At 43.2% G+C, this 20,171-nt stretch overlaps 1 protein-coding gene across 1 annotated transcript in view; it reads left to right on the top strand.

Moving 5' to 3' along the window:
* The first annotated feature begins 7,317 nt into the window (after positions 1–7,317).
* The window catches only part of GLDC (glycine decarboxylase), an 81,150-nt gene continuing 68,296 nt past the window's right edge, over positions 7,318–20,171 (top strand). Inside the window, exons 1-2 of the mRNA XM_024558343.3 lie at positions 7,318–7,801; positions 8,341–8,419. Coding sequence (XP_024414111.2) covers positions 7,547–7,801; positions 8,341–8,419 — 334 coding nt within the window. The 5' untranslated portion in view covers positions 7,318–7,546. The remainder of the gene's footprint in view (positions 7,802–8,340; positions 8,420–20,171) is intronic.

The raw sequence follows: 20,171 nt of genomic DNA, 5'->3' as shown, positions 1-20,171 counted from the left end.
CAACACTGAAGAAGAGGAAGTCAGGGAAGCCGTCACTAGCTTCCAGGTTTGCACTGTTGCTGTGGACCCACAAATCACTAAGCTGTGACTGCCATACACGTCAGGAAATTACAAGACCTAGCCACCAACCTTCGTCGTCATTTTGTTCTACAGAGGTGAGTGACTAACAATGGAACACCTGTGATCATTACAGCACTTCCCATCTGCCTCATCTCACACACCTGCCCCCTCTGCCAGAAGAAGAAATAGCTTTTGCCTCTTCCCTGCTTTTAAAGTATTGCAAACTCTATCTTGTGGCTGACTGCAAATTGTATCCAAGATCCTGTAGGCAATGGGGTCTGAGAAATATAGTTCCAAGATTCCAGCATGTATGATATTGAGAAGAGCCTAGAAGGGAATGGTAATGCATCTTGGGTTAAAAACAAAAAACCCAGCTTATCTCTTTGGCTACTCTGGAACCATATGGAGTTTTCTACCTATATTTAAACTTACAAAAATACCAATGGTAAAAACAGCATGCTTCCTCCTAATTTAGCAGCTATCCCTTATACAAAGGAAAGCATGGCCACTTTTTCCCACAGAAGGGGACAGCCAAAGACCCATCAGTCACCATACTATTTCTGAATGACATTTGTAGTTTAGTCATAATCCCCCTTTGATAATCTGTACACACTGTACTCATTAATTTATAACATTAAGTCCAACAAATCCTACCTTATATAAAATGATATGGAAAGGGAAAAGAGAAAAAAGAAATAGATTGATAAGTAAAGCATCTACATAATAAAATATGCAAAAGCATACATAGGAATTCATCCTTGTTTCTGCAACTATTGGACTATAGCTTGTGTTTATAATCTCCTTCATCCACTACCTGTTCCCTATTCTCTATTTCCTCAGCCAGTACTTTACTGTAGCTGGTCATGGTTCTTTACCAGTAGTGGGATGACCCAAACCTCCATTTCTGAAGGATCTGAACTCTTACTGGCTCTGTCTGTATTGGGTTGCTATAGTTTTTCTTAAAAAAATTATTTATTTATTTATTTTTAGACAGAGAGGGAGGGAGGGAGAAAGAGAGTGAATGAAAAATCCACGTGTGGTTGCCTCTCACACGCCCCCTGCTGGGGACCTGGCTGGCAACCCAGGCATGTGCCCTGACTGGGAATCGAACCAGCGACGCTTTGATTTGCAGGACAGCACTCAATCCACTGAGCCACACCAGCCAGGGCAGGTTACTATAATTTTTCATTACAGTTTAGGCACTGGACATGGAAGTACTAAGGGGTACTTTAGAAAATACCCTGAATTCTAGATATACTCTTTATTACCTATGTGAAGCAATAAACTTTATTTTGATTTATAATTAGTATCAAGTGCCCCAGTTGGTAAAGCGATCTCTTCTTTGTTTGTGGATTCAATGGCATAATGTCCAGGTGGCAGTTTGAACTTCTAGTTCAATGGGATCCTTGGATTTGCTGGAAGAAGTATTTCTTTCTTTGGAACTAAGTTCTCTAAACCAACAGAGCCAAAAACTGTGGAATGAGAAAAATCTCATTTTTTAGAGCCCATATTTAACTCCATGGCCATTTTTAATCTGAACTCACTGAGAAAACCTTGGGGGAGGGGGTGTCGGGGAATGATTCTGGCTGCATACACAGAAAGGGTGATCTTGTTCAAGTGAACAAATGAATAATCAAGTGATTATCGGGAAACTTGTCCACAGTTGGTGCTCTTTGGTGAATGTTCACATGGAAAGCTAGTTATCTTCTTACTCCATGACATTCTAAGAAATCCATCCACATACCTCTCTCCTTATCACTCTTACTTTGGTCTGGTTATGCAAGACCATTAACTACTATCCCAGAGTCAGTGAGATCTGTATCTATGGACATCTCTCCTTCCAAATGAACTATTTCAAGTTTTGTCCATGAGGACAATTTCTCTTATCTGTCTCCTTCAAGGCAATTCCTGACGAAAGCTAGTTTTATAGCAGTTCCTTTCAGTTTATGTCATGTATCATGAAGAACCAACTATATATCAAATCCAAATTTGTTCTTCCACAAGACAATACATATGGATTGAAGGACTGGAGGCTATTAGTTTTCTTTTTGCCTTGTGTGTATCTGGGCCTCAGTGCAACAGAAGCCTGGTTTCACTAGCCAAATGAATGAGAACAGGGTGACCCTAAAGAGCAATACCCATATGACTACATCAAGCCTATTCCAGGTAAACACTGTGAAAAAAGCCACACCAGCCCACCCTTGTCACTGGGTCTGGCTCAAATTGTGGATGGAGCCCTGTCCCCCATCCCCACCTGGCACTAACACAAGCAGAGACAGCACTCCCCTGGCCTGGCACTGCAGAGCTGCGCAGTGGCACACTTTTGACCATTGCTGGACGACACCAACTAGCAGCAAAAAGGCAGCATCTCATTCCTTTCCAGCCAGTGACTGGGTGAGAATTAGAAAAGGGAACTGCAAAGTGGAATTCTTTAAATCTGTGTATGAAGGCCTGGGCGGATCTCCTGAGTGGACTATCCATAAAGCTGATCATAATCAACACAGCAAAATGAACTCTGTGTGGACTACCAGCCAGGTTTCAGATAGGCTCTGGGGTAGCACCCAAATGTGGCAGACCAGAAGACCACTGCAAAGGTTCTGAAAACGAATTGGCATTTGAAAAACCGTCCACAGAAGTGGGCTAGGACATGCATTCTGAGCCGAAACCGTCTGACTGCCTTCTAGAATGGGAGATTTGAATGGGAACCACAACATGCACAATGCCCTGGATACAGTGCAAAACTACTCATCAAGAACAAGGAAACCCTCACCTTGACTGAGAGATATAAAGAGGAACTGAATGGAAACTTTTAGAACTGAAAAATTTCATTAAAAAATTTTAAAAAATCAATGATTGGGCTTGGCAGAAGAATAGAAAGGACAGAGGAAAGAAATCAGTGGACTTGAAGGTAGAACAGTAAGTTACCCAGTCTGAACAACAGAGAGAAAAATGAACAGAGCCTCAGGGACATAAGATATAACAGAAGACCTAACAGTCCTGTCACTGAAGTCCCAGAAGGAGAGGGAAAAAAGAGGGAAGGGCTGAAGAAAGAAGTAATTTATGAAAATTTTCCAAATTTGACAACAACTCTTAACTTACATATTTAAGAAGCTCAGTGCTATGCACATGCCAGCATATCATATTGTAACTCCTAAACACTAAAGAAAAAAATACTGAAAAAGGCAAAAGAGAAATGACATCTACAGGGGAAAATATTTGAATGATACCAGATTTCTCATGAGAAACTATAGATGCCATGAAGGAGTGTCAACACATTTTTCTTTTTAAAATTTTTATTTATTCATTTTTAGAGAGAGGGGGAGGGGGAGAGAGAGAGAGAGAGAAGAGAAACATTGATTTGTTGTTCCACTGATTTATGCATTCATTAGTTATTTCTTGTATGTGCCCTGAACAGGGATCGAACCCACAACCTTGGCAAATTGGGATGATATTCTCACCAACTGAGCTACCCAGCTAGGGCCATCTCTATTTACATTGACCACCTTTTCTTACATATTGTCTACTTTTTCTATGAGAGCTTTAAAAGAAAAAGTCTGGGTATTTTCCTTTCCTTGGTGAGGTTCTCCAGAGAAACAGAATCTATTATGTATATATATCATTATGTATAATGTATATATAATGATATATATAAATTATATATTATATATAAATTATATATAATTTTCATATAATTAATTGATAGTTTATATATCAATTATTTACATAAAATTTCATCTATCTATGAGATTTTAAGAAATTGGCTAATGCGATTATAGGGGCTGGCAAGTCCAAAATCTGCACTAGCAGGCTAGCAGGCTGGATGGAGCCCCGGGGATGAGCCGATGTTGCAGTCTGAGTCCAAAGGCTGTCTGCTACACAATTCCCTTTTGCTCAGGGGAGATCAGGCTTTCGTTATATTCTTCAACTGATTGGATGAGGCCCACGCACTTTATGGAGGGCAGTCTAGTTTACTAAAGTCTGCTGATTTAAATTACATTTAATCTCATTCAAAAACATTTTCACAGAAATATCTAGAATAATGTTTGACCACATATCTGGATGCTACGGCGCAGCGAAACTGATACATAACTATCATACTTGGTAAATGGCCACATGTGTCTTATATGTATATATACTAATAGCAGGGTCATGAGATCTTTTCTCAAGGATTCTTTCTTAAGGTCCCCTTTATTTGAGAGGTTCTGGGTCAATGAACCAGGTAACGTAAGAGAACTGGTTGTGAGATTGGGTTTTTCCATTTGGGTGACATAAAATTTTGGTTTACCAGATTAACTAAAATTTTCCTAGGCTGCTCATCAATTAGTGAGCACAAAGATCCCTGTGGCTCAAGCTGACTAGTTACCTCTCTGACTCTGCTGCCCATTACAGAAACCTTGCCCACTTCCGCCTGTTTTCTAGCGCTGCCACTGGCCTCTACCACACTGAAATGAGAGAGCCCATCTCAACAGTGGCATCTTCCACTGTCGTCTCACGCGTGCCAACACAGAAAGTACAGGAATACTGAATACTGCTGCTGCTCTTGCCAATGGATTCCTCAATGTTTAGGTGAAGTGACTTCCTCTCAGCCTGCCGGAGGGATACACTGAGTGGGTTGAGGTGTATGTTGCACATGATCAATCCATTCCAATATTTGTACTTCACAAAGCCTTTGGATCCTTTCTTATCTATTATACCAAGAAAGTTTTAGTTTCTTAGCCTACTGTCTAATTTAATGAAGGCCATTGTTGAGTCTGATTTCACTCAATCAATTCAGCAAATCCTTAGACACACACCTGGCTAGTTGAGCTAATACAGTGAATCCAGAATCTCTGGTGTTAGAATATATCAATAATTTCAATGTTATATTCCTTCTCCCTTGGCCTAAAACCCATTCCTACACAGAAGTCCTCCAGTGCCAATACGTATTAGCAGCATCTTGCAATTCTTTCCCCGTGTAAACATTTCCTCTGGTGTCAGGAATCTTACCCAACTTTCTGGGGTATGTGGAGATCTGACTCTGGTTGCAGATCTAGAGGTAAAGAATCACTGGCACACCTCTGCAAGGTTAATGCTTTAGTGAAGTCATTACAGGATCTTTAAGCAAGAGATGGCCAGCATCCCGGGGGGGAACAGGCTGCTTCAGCCAGCAAGGTGGATTTGGGGGTTCAAGGTAATCAAATTCAACCCAAACTACCAAAATGTCCCCATTCCAAGTCTTAGGGTTTTAGAATTAATCCCAATCTTTAATATGTTATTAAGACCTAATAAGGCTGTGAATTCAACTTGTGCGAGAACTTGGCGATCTACAGGATCAAACACTGGGTCTGATTTGTAAATACTTTCTGTAGCTATAGAAGTTAAGGAATTCTTGTAGAGCATTGAAGCTCTCTAGTTCTCTGAGTTGTCATTTTATTCTGTGAACTCTCCAGGACATTCGAAAGCTACTAGCTCTCTCAGTGGTCCTTGTGGGTATCATTCCTCCCAGAAGGGTCTAAATTAGCAAAGACCTGTGCTCAGTAGGCACTTTATGTCCCACTGATAATTTAAGTGCTTGTTTCCATTTTATGCCTAAGACTATCATGATCTCATTTTCCACTAGTGATAATGTTATTATTGATTTCAGTCAGAACCAGATCAGATAGCTAATCCTAGTTTCCTATCGTTGGGGGTCAGTTTCCTAAAGCCACTTTTGGCCTCAGTTGCTATCTCTATTAAAGATTATTTAGGAAATAAACAAATAAAAACACTCATAGTATTTCAAGAACTGGAGGATTAAAATGCCAGTAAAAGATGCATATAAAGCCACCTGAAGAATTGGAAGAGCAAGACAGAGTAGATAGACGCCACTATCTTCAGGTCAACCACCGAAGCCATCTGTAATTCAGGACGGGGAGAATTCTTGCTGCCTCCTAGGGTGGAAAACCACAGGGCATTTCCATTGTGGGACTCAGCTGCCCTGCTGTTCCATTGCGAGTGACTGGTAAGGAAGTACTTAATGGGTGCTACCACCCATTATTTGTCTGCTGCTGTCAGAGAAACAGGGAAATGGTGTCTGCTTTTATCCCATTTCCAGGTCTCACAAGTGTATCTTGTTGTCAGAGGACTAATAACATCGAGAGCTCTGGAGCCAAAGGAGTCTGGGGATTATAGTTCTCTGGCTTCTAGTTTCTGTGGTACATAGAAAGGACATGGATGGTAATGGGAATAAATGCAGATTGCTCCCCCCACATGGCATCTAGCAACTTTCATGAAGCCTGTAATTCCAAATCCAAATGGATGAAAAACTGTTCAGACGTTCGACCTAGCCCTTCTTACTCACCACCCACCCTATCTGCCATATACACACATTTTGCCTACTATTCTAGGTTTTATACTTTTTTGTCTCTCCGCTAGTCTCTGCACCTGTCAGCTACAGAAGCCAGACTATACAGAGCATGATTAAAGGTGGAAACTTAGAGGAAGAGAAGGAGGACAGGTTTTCTTTTTCTCTAGTCCAAGTACAAGTAATGTTCTGATGACTTTGGTCCCTCTTTCTTCCTCATATTAGGACAATTGGAAATTTGAAAGTTTCTTTTCATAAAACTATCAAGAGATAGCTAGAGAGCTTAGATTTACAAAAGACCTAGGTATAAATAATTTCCCAAGTAAGATTATAGTGTAAAACGTATACCTTAATATCTTTTGTTTTTTTCCATAACATATATACACAGGAAGATAGATAGATAGATAGATAGACAGACCAAGCCCTCTGTTATGACAGTGCTTTCAATGTGTTAATCTATTTTCAAATCCCATTCAACTCTGTGAGATGAGAAAACTGAAGCTCAGAGGTTGAGTAACTTGCCCACCATCCCACAATTATAAAGGAGCATTCATTTGTTCATACTGCTTTCCGTGAGATACGACAGAGAGAGAGAAAGACACTCCAAAATTAATGAATGGGGCTAACCAACTCAAGGTGGCCTCCGGGTCAGGATCACCTTCCGTCTCAGCTGAGTCCCCCGGGCTCTTTGCCCGCAGCCGTCCGGGATCCCGCAAGAGTGAGGTCCTGGACTGCCGTCGCTCCCAAGGTCCTCCCGAGTCTGCAACAGCCGGAGATGGAGTAGGAGTAACTGAGGATGCCGGGAGCGGGGGCCCGACGAAGGGGGTAGGGAAAGGGGGCGGGGTCCGGCCTGCCCCGCCCCCGCCCCTCCGTTCACTCCCATTGGCCGACCGTTCGCTGGCCCCTTCCCACCGCCCGCCCCCAGGGCGACGCTTAAAGTGTGCGGAGCAGGTGCCTAGTGTGCAGCAACAACTTTGCGCGCGTGTCCAGGCTGAGTCCCGCTCCCATTCATCCCCCCGGGGCATACAACCATCTGTCGCGCGGGTCATCCCGTGGGGAGGGACCCCAGGCCGGAGGCAGTCGCCACCCGGGGGACCGCGACCAGAAGAGGGGCGGAGAGCGCACTGACTCCAGCGGTCCGGGGCTGGAGACTGCGCTGCGACCATGCAGACGTGCGCCAAGGCCTGGGGGCTGCGTCTGGGCTGCGGGGTCGCGGGCGGCCGCCGCCTGGCGGGAGGCGCGGGGCCGCTGTGGGCTCGGCAGAGCCGTGACAACAGTAGCGGCGCTGGGGACAGCGGCGGAGCTGGGGCCTCGCGCCTTCTCGAGCGCCTCCTGCCCAGACACGACGACTTCGCCCGGAGGCACATCGGACCCGGGGACAAAGACCAGAAGGAGATGCTAAAGGCCCTGGGGCTGGTGGTAAGGACTCCTACCCGGCCCTCCGGACTTCACCCCACCCCGCCCGGGTTCTGCAGACTCGGCCTCTCGCCCCCGCCCGAGCTCTGCTTCGCTCTGCGTGGGACCCGCGCCCTGGTCCCGGGCCCTGGCGTGGAAGCGAGTCCGCGCTCTCGGTCCCGGTGCCCACGCTTTCCCCTATCGCGTATTTTCTCCTCCACCCGCTCTTCGCGCCTCAAAACCGTTTGTTTTCAATCCAAGTCGCCCTGCTGATGAGCCCTAACTTTGGGACAGGAGAACCTCCTAGTTTATCCGATTATCTCCGATTGCCGACTGAAATCCAACCGGGAGTGGCTAAATCACTACCCCGCTTCATTATTTTCTTTCCTTTAAGTGATTTCTAGTTAGCTCAAAGTTGTTCTCTTCTTTTTAAAAATCGTAATTAGGCGATTTAAATGAGCTTCCCACAAGTCTTTGTAGATGCAAAACACAGAGGTGACTCTTTTAACTCAGAAACATTTTCCTCTCGCTTTCGCGTTCACCGACTTGCGTTTCAATTTTAGAGCATTGATGAATTGATGGAGAAGACGGTCCCCGCCAGCATCCGTTTGAAAAAACCCTTGAAAATGGAAGACCCTGTTTGTAAGTGGCCGGGAGGGCTCCTTAGACGCCGCTTGCTCTGGCCTATTTGTCTTCTATGGTCTCTGAAAGTCCAGCTCTAGGTTAGGATTGCTCAAGACAGGGAATGAATGTTTATTAAAATAAAACAGCGGCGGGTACCTCAAGGGGGTGGAGAGGGTGGAACATTTAGTTCCATAAGCAGTCAGTTTTGGAACCTAGGATGGAGTCTACGCAGCGCCTTTCCAGGTCTTCGGGGCTCTACAGGTGCCTGCAGGCTTCCCAGGGAAGGCAGTGCACAAACACACGGGAGGACGTCTGGCTTCTCAGGCACCCGCCTGGGGCCGCGGTTCTTTCATCCTTTGGGTGGGAAGGTGTCAACACCTCTGTAGATCAGGATTGAGACTCAGAAGGGACAAAGGAGTTGCCTGCAGTCATGCAATTAGAGAAGTCACAAAAAAATGGGGAGACCCAGACATCTGGCCACCAAGCCCAAGGTTCTTTACATCACAACAGATATTAATTGTTTTCTTATCTCACACCCACATTAAAAAAAAAATTTATACCTACTGAAACACAGCGGTACTTTTTAAGTCTGAATGATTTTTACAGAAAAACACACAAAGTTAGTACTTGGCTCAGAGAGCTTAGTTGATACATAGACTTTCTTAGAATTTTATTTTATATTTTAAATGTTTTTAATGGTCAGAAGACTGTTTTCCAGAGGTTTTCCAGGACGGAGGCAAGAATCCACAGGGAGAATTGAAGAAGAGCTCTAAAAAAAGAAAGAAAGATAGATAGAAAAAAAAAAAACACACCAAAAACCAAACAAGCAAAAAAAAAAAAAAAAAACCCAGGAAAGAATTCTCATGGAGTTATCTGGTTTTGAAATCATGGAGATGATGTTATCTCTTTTACTTTAGGAGTCAAATGAAGAAAAGTCAATTGTTTTGTTTTGTTGTAGGTTTTAGGGCAGAGAGGATATATGGAAGGCATACTTTATTTTGTTTTAAAGTAGAGGTCTTGAGGTCTGAAGCCAGTCCAGCCTGTGATGTAAGTCAAGCTGTGCTGAGGACTGCTCCCCTTGGTTTCTAACCTGAACCCTTTCCCCTGATGGCAGGAACCTTGCTCATAGAAGAAAATCTGGACATTTTGTTCTGTTGAATAATTCAGACCTCAGGATAGTTGGAAGCCTTATCTACTTCAATTTAAGGAAATCAGAATCCTGATTCTTTGGATATTTAAGGAATGAAGAGGTGTATATTTTTAACGCAGGCTTTAGGTGAATGTGTAAACAAGTACTGGATTGGCCAAAAAGTCTGTTTAGTTTTTTTCCATAAAATAAAAAACAGTTTTCATTTTCACCAATAACTATTGGTTTGGACATTTTGAGTGTGTCAGCTATCTCCTGCTATTGGCATTTAGTGGGTAGAGGCCAGGGGTGCTGCTAACCATCTTCCAATGCATGAGACAGCCCCACAGCAAAGAATTAGTTGGTCAAAATGTCAATAGTACCAAGAAACTTAGCAAACCACTTTTGACACATTCCATCAGTCACAGCACCTTCCCCATACACTGCACACATCCTTTTTTGTATTTCATTTGTGTTTTTCCTTTCTTGAAACAATAAAACATAATACGCTGAAAATGGTATGTATCTTCTTCCATCTTCAATATTAAAATGGCTGCACAAAAATTAATCCATTTTGATAAGTTTTTTAGTGCACAGTGATATGACAGCTGTCGTAATACAATCTAAAAAAATTCTTTTGAATGAAGTTAAAGACACGAAGCACTACTAGAGCCATGTATTGAAAAAACTAAACAATTTTTTTGGCCAACCCCCAAAATGCCTTTCTGAGACTTTCAAAGTCAGAGAATGTTTAGGTCAGCTCTTTTTACAATATAATCTAAAATAAGATGTTCTTTAAAAGCATTAAAGCCTCAGAAATGTGTCGAAGTTGTCTATCCTTTTTTAGTTAAGCTACTTGTTAACAGTTGAACAATTTGAATATGAGGGGATTCCATTTCTCTCCCTCCCTCTCTCTCTTTCTCTCTCACCTTGGAAGCAAACTCCTGATAAGTGATTAGCAACTTAAGTGTAAACTTTAAACTGAGCAGCTTCTGTGAGATGTAGGGCTGGTTCCATCTGGTTGGTCTGAGGTGACTCAGAACATACTGCATGGTCAGGAGTCTTCCCTTGACCTGAAGTGGACTGGCTCTCCAGCAAAGTTTGTCTCTTGGAAGAGTGGGCTGGGCCTGGGGGGTGGGTGGGGGTGGTGGCAGGGTACATGAGAAAGGCTTTGATGTTTTACTCAGAGGTGTGTGCATGTCGTAGGTAGTGAATATTCTCCACATAGGTGAGTAAATTGGTACAGCTAACTTCCAACAGTAGCGCTTCCATCTTAGCGTGGGGCAGCATTCTCCACACTTTGTTTCACATGCATGGCTGGTTCTACTGTAGTCAGAGGGGAATTCTAGCTCAAATATTTGTTTGCCATGTATAGAGAAAACTAATTAGAGCTAGTTAGTTATGAGTCCTCTGTGCCCTCATAGCTGAGTAAAAAGACTGTGAGAACTGTAAGCAGCATGAAGATATTTGGGTTAGTTCTTATGAATAACTTCATAATCTCAAGAGCTTATGTAGTGCTTATCATGTATTGGGTACCTTATAAAGTGCTTTTGTGTATTAATTTAATCATTATTATAACCCGTAAGGTAAATACCATATCACCTCTGTTTTAAAGATGAAGAAACCATTGTATACAGTGGACATGTAACTTGCCCAAGGCCACAGCGATTAGGTGGTGAAGACAGAAATGAACCCAACCCAGGCAGTCCAGCTCCATTATCCACACTCCAACGGGCAGTCTACACTGTCTTCGTTGTGTCCTCTGCAAGGGAGGGGGGGGGTGTACGAAGTAGCAAGTTTCTGTCCCGACTCTCTGAAGTATCCAGTTAACATATGTGCACAAATTCAGTCACACTGGAATCAGTGCTGTTTGCCACCTGCCCTAGTGGAAAGGCAGCAGCATGCTGAGAGCACAGGTTTGGGAACACTCTGCCTGCTGTCAGGGTGCAGACCTGGAGCCTGAGTTCCAGGGTGCAGAACTGAGCAGCTGAGCTGTCAGAATGAGACTTTTGATGGACTTGTGAGAACTGAACTGTTCTAAGCTGCCTCACTTGGAGTGATTTTTAATGGAGGGTAGGGAGCAGAGGGAAGGGGTGTTGTGTAATGCAGCTGCAGGTGGTGACTCTTTCACCCCAGTGGCATTCATTGGGCACTCTCCTGAACTGACCCCAAGGACACCTAGACAGATGGAGTGGCTGTTCCTCAGGCTGTGGACGTCAGTTGTCTTCCAGCCAGATGATGTCTGTCAGCACGGTGTGCCTGTAGACTCCAGTCTGTGACCAGGCTCTCCTTTGGCTATTTCTCGCTCTTTCAGTTCCCAGCTTAAATGAATTATTATTTCATCCTGAACTAGGATTTTCATTACACAGTTGTGGAAATAAGTAAAGACCAGCCAAATGACGAAAGCTTCTGAACTTGCTATAGGAGTTAGCCTTGTGTTTTGGCAGAGGAGTGGGTAATCCTTACAGTGAGAGATACATGAATTTGTTGTTTCACTCATTCATTCATCCATTGGTTGATTCCCACAACCTTGGCATATCGGGATGACTCGCTAACCAGCTGAGCTACCCAGCCAGGCCTGTCATGTGTACTTCTGACCAACAAGCTATAAATCGAAAGTTTCCATGACCCACTTCATTGGGTCTGATTAATTTGCTGGAGTAGCTCACAGAACTCAGAAACATCTCCTGAAGTTTACCAGTTTATTATAAAGGATTTTATAAAACATACTGGTGGACACCCAAACGGAGAAAGGGTGAGGTCTGGAAGGATCCAGAGCACAGGACCTTCTGTCCCCATGGGGGACAGAAGCCATCACAGAAACTCATCAAATCTGTTGTTCAAGAAATTTTATAGAGCTTAATCTGAACCTTCCCAGTCTTCCCCTTCCCAGAGGTCTGTGGGTGGGGCTGAAAGAGCCAACCCTCCAATCATTCGGTCTTTCTGGCGTTCAACCCTATACTGAGTCTGGTAAGGACCCCACCCTAAATCACTTCATTATCAGAAACGTGCATGTGATCAAAAGGGCTTATAGAGTAACAAAAGATTCCTATTACTCAGGAAATCCCAAAGACAAAGACCAAATATATTCCTAGCATACCAGATGGATATTTCAGATAAATATGTGGTGGTATACCCTGGTAGAAGTGGAGAAGTAAAAATATTTATTTAAAAAGAAATTAATCTAAAAATAAATTATAATCATTTCCCCCCTATTAAATTTAGAACACCAAACTAGAAATATCGGTCTTTCTAAAGTATCATTTTTAACATTAAAATGTTTTGGATAATAAACCTAAATAAGGAGGTACACTGAGGTAAGCTCAAATTACCAGAAATTTGAGTTTATTTGGGAATGAATAGCAGAACTGCACGTCAGGGAACACAAGCAATGTCGACTACAGGCAAGTTCAGTCCACCGAAGGCTTCAGGCAGGCTGTTTTTAGGGGCCAGGAGCACAAAGAGGGAAGCCAGAGCCAGAGTCCAAGCAGGAAGCTCATCTGTCAGGAGGTAAGTCTCGATCTTCTGTCGGGGAGGCACTTATGGGAAATCTGCCTCTCACTTCTTAAGTTTCATCCTTCTGAAGGGGAGCATGTGTGAGATTCTCCATTTCATACCCTCTGGTTCCATGTGAGATCGAAATCTTTTCATAGGGTATTCGTCTTATTTTTTGATATACAAAGGATACTAACATGCTGACATAATGAGACACCAAAAAGGCCATGTGATTGGGACAGAGAGTGTAACGTGTAAAACAACCTTTTTGTTTTATCTTCATCTTATTGAAGGAGCGTGGAATTCATCCAACATTATCAAAGATATTTTATATAAATGAAACCACTAATTTAACAATATTTTTTAAATTGACTTTTTTGCAACAGCCATCATATCAGTTATCTTTTGCTGTATAAGTAATTACTGTAAAACTTGGTGGCTTAAAATAACAGTTTCTGTGTGTCAGGAATCCAGGAGCAACTAAGCAGAGTGACTCTGGCTTCTCGTGAGGTGGCTCCCTCTGATTGCTGGCAAGCTGGTGCGGGCTGTTAGTGGGCAGCCTTAGTGCCTTTTCACATGGCTTTCTCCATAGGCTGCTTGAGTGTCTGCGATACATGGCAGCTGGATCCCTCAGAGCCAGTGATTCTAGAGAGAAGGAAAGCCAGGCAGAAGCTATCCTTTTTGTGACCTAGACTTAGAAATCCTATAGCATCACTTAGACCATATTCTCCTCATTAGAGAGAGTCACTAATTATGGCCCAAGAGAAGGGCAATTCCTTTCCACCTTTCGAAGAGAGGAGTGTAAAAATTGCAGATCTATTTTTTTAGTAAACTTTACTTTTTAGAGTGGTTTTAGGTTCACAGCAAAATTGAGGGGAAGGTACAGAGTTCCCATATACTCTTAACCCTCATATATATGTAGCCTCCCAAATTATCAACAGCACCCACAAAAGTAGTACATTTGTTACAACTGATGAACCTATACAGGCACATCATTATCGCTTAAAGTCCGTACTTTACAAGTGTACATTAAGATCACTTTCGGTGTTGTACATTCTATGGATTAGGACTTCCACCCTAGACACACTAAGTGGCACTCTAAGATCAGAGGAGTTGAGGAACTACCCGTCTCATAATCCGAGAGGCAGGAAGAGAGGTAGAGAAAACTGAGCAGTAGAGAAAACTGGAAAAGTTTCAGAAGAGCTATTGTGAACATGTGGTAGTGAGGAACCTAGATCAGCCTGCTCGGAGAATCTGCTGAGATTGAAAGGTTTGAATTGTAAAGTCTGTTAAGATCCCCTCACCCCAGCATCATTTAGTGACCTGGGAGCAAGAACAGAGAAATGTGGTGACTGAATTTAGCTGAGGTTGAGAATTGGCAAAGTCAAGAGGCCAAGGGTTTCAAGGTCTTTAGCACAGACAGGCTGGAGTGGGAGATAGGTGAGACAGTCTGGTCAGTCCTCATTGGACTGGGAGTGACCCTAACCCCACCCCTTCTCTGAGCTGCTTACCTCTGAGTTAACTCAGGATTTTGGTGGGCAGGTGATCGACTAGGGAGGTTGTGAGCTGCTTACAGGGGGTCTGTGTTTTGACTTCTGCTCTTTATGTACTCATTCCACCCCACCAAATGGCACTGGACCTTGATCGATCTGCCTCATGTGATGTGTGAATAACATGTCATTTTGACTTCTTAGGTTTGTTTTACTTATTAAACCCAAAGCATTTTTATAAAAATCTAAACTGGGAATTTTAGTAAGGACTCTCAGTGTCTATATTGTCAACATATTAATGGATTAAACAACAAGGAAACAAAATTTTGGAAAAGATGAATTTACTGTAGGCACTGCATTATTTCACAGAACTTGTTTAATAACTGCAAGTTTGCATTTATAAATGTTTCACTGAAGCTCATGCTCTTAGAGATGTGAGAACAATTTGTACTTTGATTTGTCAAGGATTCTGTGCTGAGGGAGTTGCTGTGCACATTGAGCTAGGTGTATGTGGGAATTTAAGTGAACTTTCATTGCAACACCTTGATTCACGTGTACTTTCTGAGCACCTACTATGTGCCTAGCAACTCACTATGCCCCTGCCCACATAGAGATTGTAATTTAGTTGTTGAGATTCTGGGACGGACTACAAATTTCTCCATATGTTTATTCCTTTGATCTATAAAAAATTATCTCTTTCCTACAAGTGTGTTGGATTGTTTGAGTTGGACTCTTAGAACATATCCTTCCTTTTCTGTTCTTGCTCTGCCAGCCATAACAATGTACCCACAGGACAGCAAAGAAGGAAAACAAATACTCTAGGACTTCCACCCAGGTTCTCGTTTCCAACTGATCGTTTGACATGATTATGTAGGTCTACTGCTGTTCAGATAAATATAATGAATTGTCATGTTTCCCTGTAAGTTTCTTTAGAAAATGTTCATATATTGAATGAAGAGAGGCTATGGAGGAGGCCTCCCCTAGAAAGCAGTGTGACCCAAGTTCAAGGAGTAAATAACTGACATGGTGCCTCTCATTCCAGCTTCCCTGCTGTGGAGTGCAGTTCTGGTTTTCCATAGCTGCTTCAGCAGATCCTGAATCTGTGTATCTTTTGGGAGAGCAGGAAGAGCCGTAGGCACTGCACAGTTCTTTGGAGATGAGGGACCAAGGAGCCATCAGAAAGACAGATTGGCCATGCCTCACTACTTTTATCATGAGATGCCCAATGAAGAGTCTAATTCCTGAGGGTCATTTGGGGCTGGGAGTGGTGGGGTGTTAATTGGCTGAGCAAGAAGACAGGGAAGAACCTGGCAGGATTAGGATAAAGGGAGTCAGAGTCAGGCCTCAGTGGTGCTGTCCTGACCACATCCTGTCACGTGGGGTGGGTGCCCCTCTGCCAGTCTTAAAGGGTTTTCATTTTTTTCTTAAAGATTTTATTTATTTTTAGAGAGAGGGGAAGGGAGGGAGAAAGAGAGGGAGAGAAACATCAATGTGTGGTTGCCTCTCACACCCCTGCAATCAGGGACCCTGCCTGCAACCCAGGCATGTTCCCTGACTAGGACTTGAACCCGTGACCCTTTGGTTTGCAGGCTGGCACTCAATCCACTGAGGCACACTGCCAGGGCCCATAAAGGGTTTTCAATACAAAGAGTTCCCTTTCTATCATTCTACACTACACAGAGCTTATGGATTTGTTTGCCTTCCTGGAATGAACAAAATCTGTGATTCACAGACTTTGGTTTTGAAACCCTCCTTTTTAGGGAAAGGACACTTGTGGGAGTAGGGTTTGGTCTCAGGGTAAGTGGGGTTAAGCCAGGCTGTTATGGGAGAGAGAGAAGGGTATGCGAATGATTAGGTGATATTATGAAAAGGCTACATACACATTGGGATGGAATTTGCACACAAATTCTGGCTTCCACTTGAAGATCAGAGAATCTTGATAAATGCTATTATTCATGCTCTATCTTAACTGAGACCCTCGGCCCTGCTGCATGGTTTCCTGAGCAGCTTTAAATCCAGAGATCTACATGTTAGCAAGAAAATATGCCCAGTCAGGCTCTGTCCTCATAGTGTGGACCCAGCTTTCCCCTTCAGCCTCTGGCGGAAAAAGGCCTTTCTGGGCAATTTCAAATATGAGTGTGTTGGTTTTCAATCCCAATGATTTCCTTGGAGAACTTTTCCAAGTGTCTTGCCAAGCACACTAAGGCAAATTGGGTAGGAGCTCAGTGCTGGGCGCCACTGGGCTGTCCAGAAAATAATGCTCTTTGGATGGCCAGCCACTGTGTGGACCGCCAGGTGTCTCCACCCATGTTTCATAAGGAGGGTTTCCTTCTGGGCATAACACCTTAAGTTAACTTACATTTTTGAATAAATAAAACAGGTGCATTGTCCAAACTTCAAAAACACAAAAAATATACAGGGAAAAGCAAGACTCCTTCCGAATTATCAGTTTCTTGAGAATTAGCCAGATATTCTTTTAATACACAACATATGCATATATAGTTATTCTTTTTAAAAATATAAATGGCAGAATAATACAGGTATAGGCAAAAGTAGGGTTACAGTTGTGGGTACCCCAAACAGTTTATTCTTGTATTAGTAGTTATTATATTATTTATTTGTATTACAATTATAAGCCTATTTTTGCCCACTCCTGTATATACTCTGTGGAAAATTAGGCATAATTTGTTAGATTGTTAAAAAAAAAAAAGCAAAAGCAAAGCATGGTTATATTTATCCATGTGATTGAGACCAAAAATCATAATGTGCCTAGGGTAACGGGTTAAGGGTGGGGAGCAACGTGTACACAGTGTGTGATTGGGTGTAGCAGGTGTCTTGACCCACGTAGCCTGCTTGTTCATTCTAATGATATTTTTCCAGATCTTGCCGAAATTCATGTATACAGGAAATTAAAACCTAGGCCCAGTAGTGCATTGAATATCTAACCGCTAAACTGGCTTATTCCCGTTAGAAAGTATTTATTTGGTGGAGTAGTTGGTACAAAGTTCTCCTTGATATTTTAGGTGCAAGTGGCAAGGGAGAGGCTGCTGGAAAGGCTGTTACGTGGAATTATATAAGGAGGAAGCATTTCTTCTGATTCTGAGAAGCAGGAACAGTGTGAGACCCACCTGTGGGTTCTTAGGGAGTGGTGCCAAGGCCACTGAACTCTGTCCTTGGTACGTTAGGACCGGAGCATTATGCAATGCCCGCAGACAGAGACATAAATAAGGTCAGAAACAGGCGTTTTATTTTTCCACCAAAAAGAGCTTACTGCTGAGATTCCGGAAGGGTGGCTTGAGGGTTTTCATGGTCTGGGGTGCACAGTAATGTATTTAGGGTATTTAGGGCATTTGGCAGCCCTGCCAGGCTTGCCAGGCAGGCATCTGGAGAATGACAGGTTGTCTCCAAGTGCTTTTTATATGTTTCTTAAAATTTTATTTTTCAGTTACAGTTCACATTCAATATTATTTTGTTTTTGTTTCAGGGGTACAACATAGTGGTTAGAGCCAGGGATGTCAAACTCATTTTCACTGGGGCTACATTAGCCTCACCGTTGCCTTCAAAGAGCCGACTGTAATTGTAGGACTGTATAAATGTAACAACTCCTTAACTAGGGGCAAGGAGCTCGGCGCTGCTGCTGGGTAGAAACAAGGTGCCAGGCTGGATAAAATACGGTGGAGGGCCTTGTGTTTACCACCTATGGGTTAGACAATCATATACTTTACAAAGTAATCCCCTGATATTTCAAGTACCCCCTTGGCACCATATGTAGTTATTAGAATATCATTGGCTATATTCCCTATGCTGTACCTTACATCCTCATGCCTATTTTGTAATTACCAATTTGTGCTTCTTAGTGCCTTCACCTTCTCACCCACTCTCCCAAACCGCTCTCCTCTGCAATCGTCAGTCTGATCTCTGTATCTGTGAGTTTTTTAATGGACACTCCATTTCTCACTCTGTCTCATTTTCCCCCTGCGTAGTTTCCTTGTTGCTTACAAGGAAGAAAGTTACTGGGATTGGACATGTTTACAGGAGGAAGCTGTTTGTCCAGTCATGAGGAGAAGTGTGAGGAATGTGCTGTGGCATTTGCTCGGGGGGAAATCTGAACTCCTTCCTTTCTCCCCTTTGTCCACACAGCTTTCTTTGAGCTGCCTGGGGTCTGCCTTTTTATAATGCTTCTCTTACGAGGTAGGGGGAAAAGGTTATCGCATTGGAAAAGGATCCCAAACTATTTTCTCTAGAAGAGAGTTCTTTTCAAGGGGAGAAAGAAATCTGTGTGCTGTGAAGTGCAGTGGCAGACATTGCGTGGCTAAGACCAGGGCTTCCGTTTGGATGACTTATGTCCCCTAAACTGGCTCTTACAGACGGACTTTGCTGTGTTCCATTTCAGATGGGTTCAGGAGGTAGATCTGTGGCGTGGGCTTTCCCCTCTTCTTTCCTTTTCTCCATGTCCATTGGCATCATTTAACATAGCAGCTCAAACTTTGGCTCCTAAATGCCTTGGGTTGGCTATTCTGCCAGTTGAGCCAAAAGTAAGATTTCATTAGTGGGTATGAGAAATAACATCCTGTGAACAAACAATTTGAAACAATTCAGATACTCACTAAGCTATGTGTTTGGGGGATGTTTTTGTTATTTGTGGTAGGTAAAGCCTGAGGTCTTGATTTTATCACAGTAAGAAGCAGCGTAACTCAATGACAATGGATGAGTGGATGGGAAAGGCTTCTCACAGCATGCTCACTTTCAGAAGCGTGACCAAGTACCTACCCTACTCTTCATGGCTCAGGAGTGTTCTTTAGTTTGTATACAGAACATCTCATTCTATTAATTCGCTTTGTTCCAAGTAGAAAGTAAAATTGGTCATAAAGCTCAGGCTAAGATGGAGCCAGTCAGGGAATATTCATTGTAGCCCCAAGCCAGGTAAGGGCAGAGCCCTCTGTTGCCTGTAGGAACCAGAGTATATGTGTTGTAGGATTAGAAACTTCTGTGTCTCAAATGGAACCATTTTTATGCTTCTGGGTCTTATCTATAATTAGCTGTTTTGCTCCTCATTTATGCTAATTGGCCTTTAAATTTCTTCAAGAGTTTCATTCAAGTGTGTGTGATATGGTGGCAGCTGTGAGGGATGCTGGTATGTATCTGGAGATCCTGAAGTAACCGGGAAGGCACCAGTGGGCTCCTGGCTGGTCTGGTTTGGTGTCTTCTCTTCCTTACTGTTGAAAGCATATGGGCAGGACAGGACCAGGGCTGGGGTGGCAGGACGCTGCTGAAGGAAGGAGGAACGGGGCTGTAGTAGAGGCTCTCTCACTGGGGTGCTTCCTGCACAGCCCTGCTGGGAGATAGGAGAAAATGGGCTTTCTTGCCAAAGGAAAAACCAGATCCCTCCTTCATTCTAGTTGAGAGTTTAGGGTCTCTGGATACATATCAGTATTGACATAAATGAAGAAAAAAATAATTAATGACAGATAATACCTGGAAGCATACAAATGATCAATACAGGCACAGATGTCTCTAGCTGAGGAGCTCCAGGGGGAAGATGTTAGGAGCAGAGGGGCAGTACCGGGTCCACTGCAGCCATCTCCTTGTGCCTCTGGGGGTTCAGTCATTCCTTTTTCTCAGTTTCCGTGAACTCATTTGCCCACAGTCCAATCTTTTA

The sequence above is a fragment of the Desmodus rotundus genome, chromosome 1 (genome assembly GCF_022682495.2).
Source record: "Desmodus rotundus isolate HL8 chromosome 1, HLdesRot8A.1, whole genome shotgun sequence".
Classification (NCBI taxonomy): Eukaryota; Metazoa; Chordata; class Mammalia; order Chiroptera; family Phyllostomidae; genus Desmodus; species Desmodus rotundus.
Note: the sequence above shows the minus strand (reverse complement) of the source record. Positions and strands in the feature narration are given on the sequence as shown.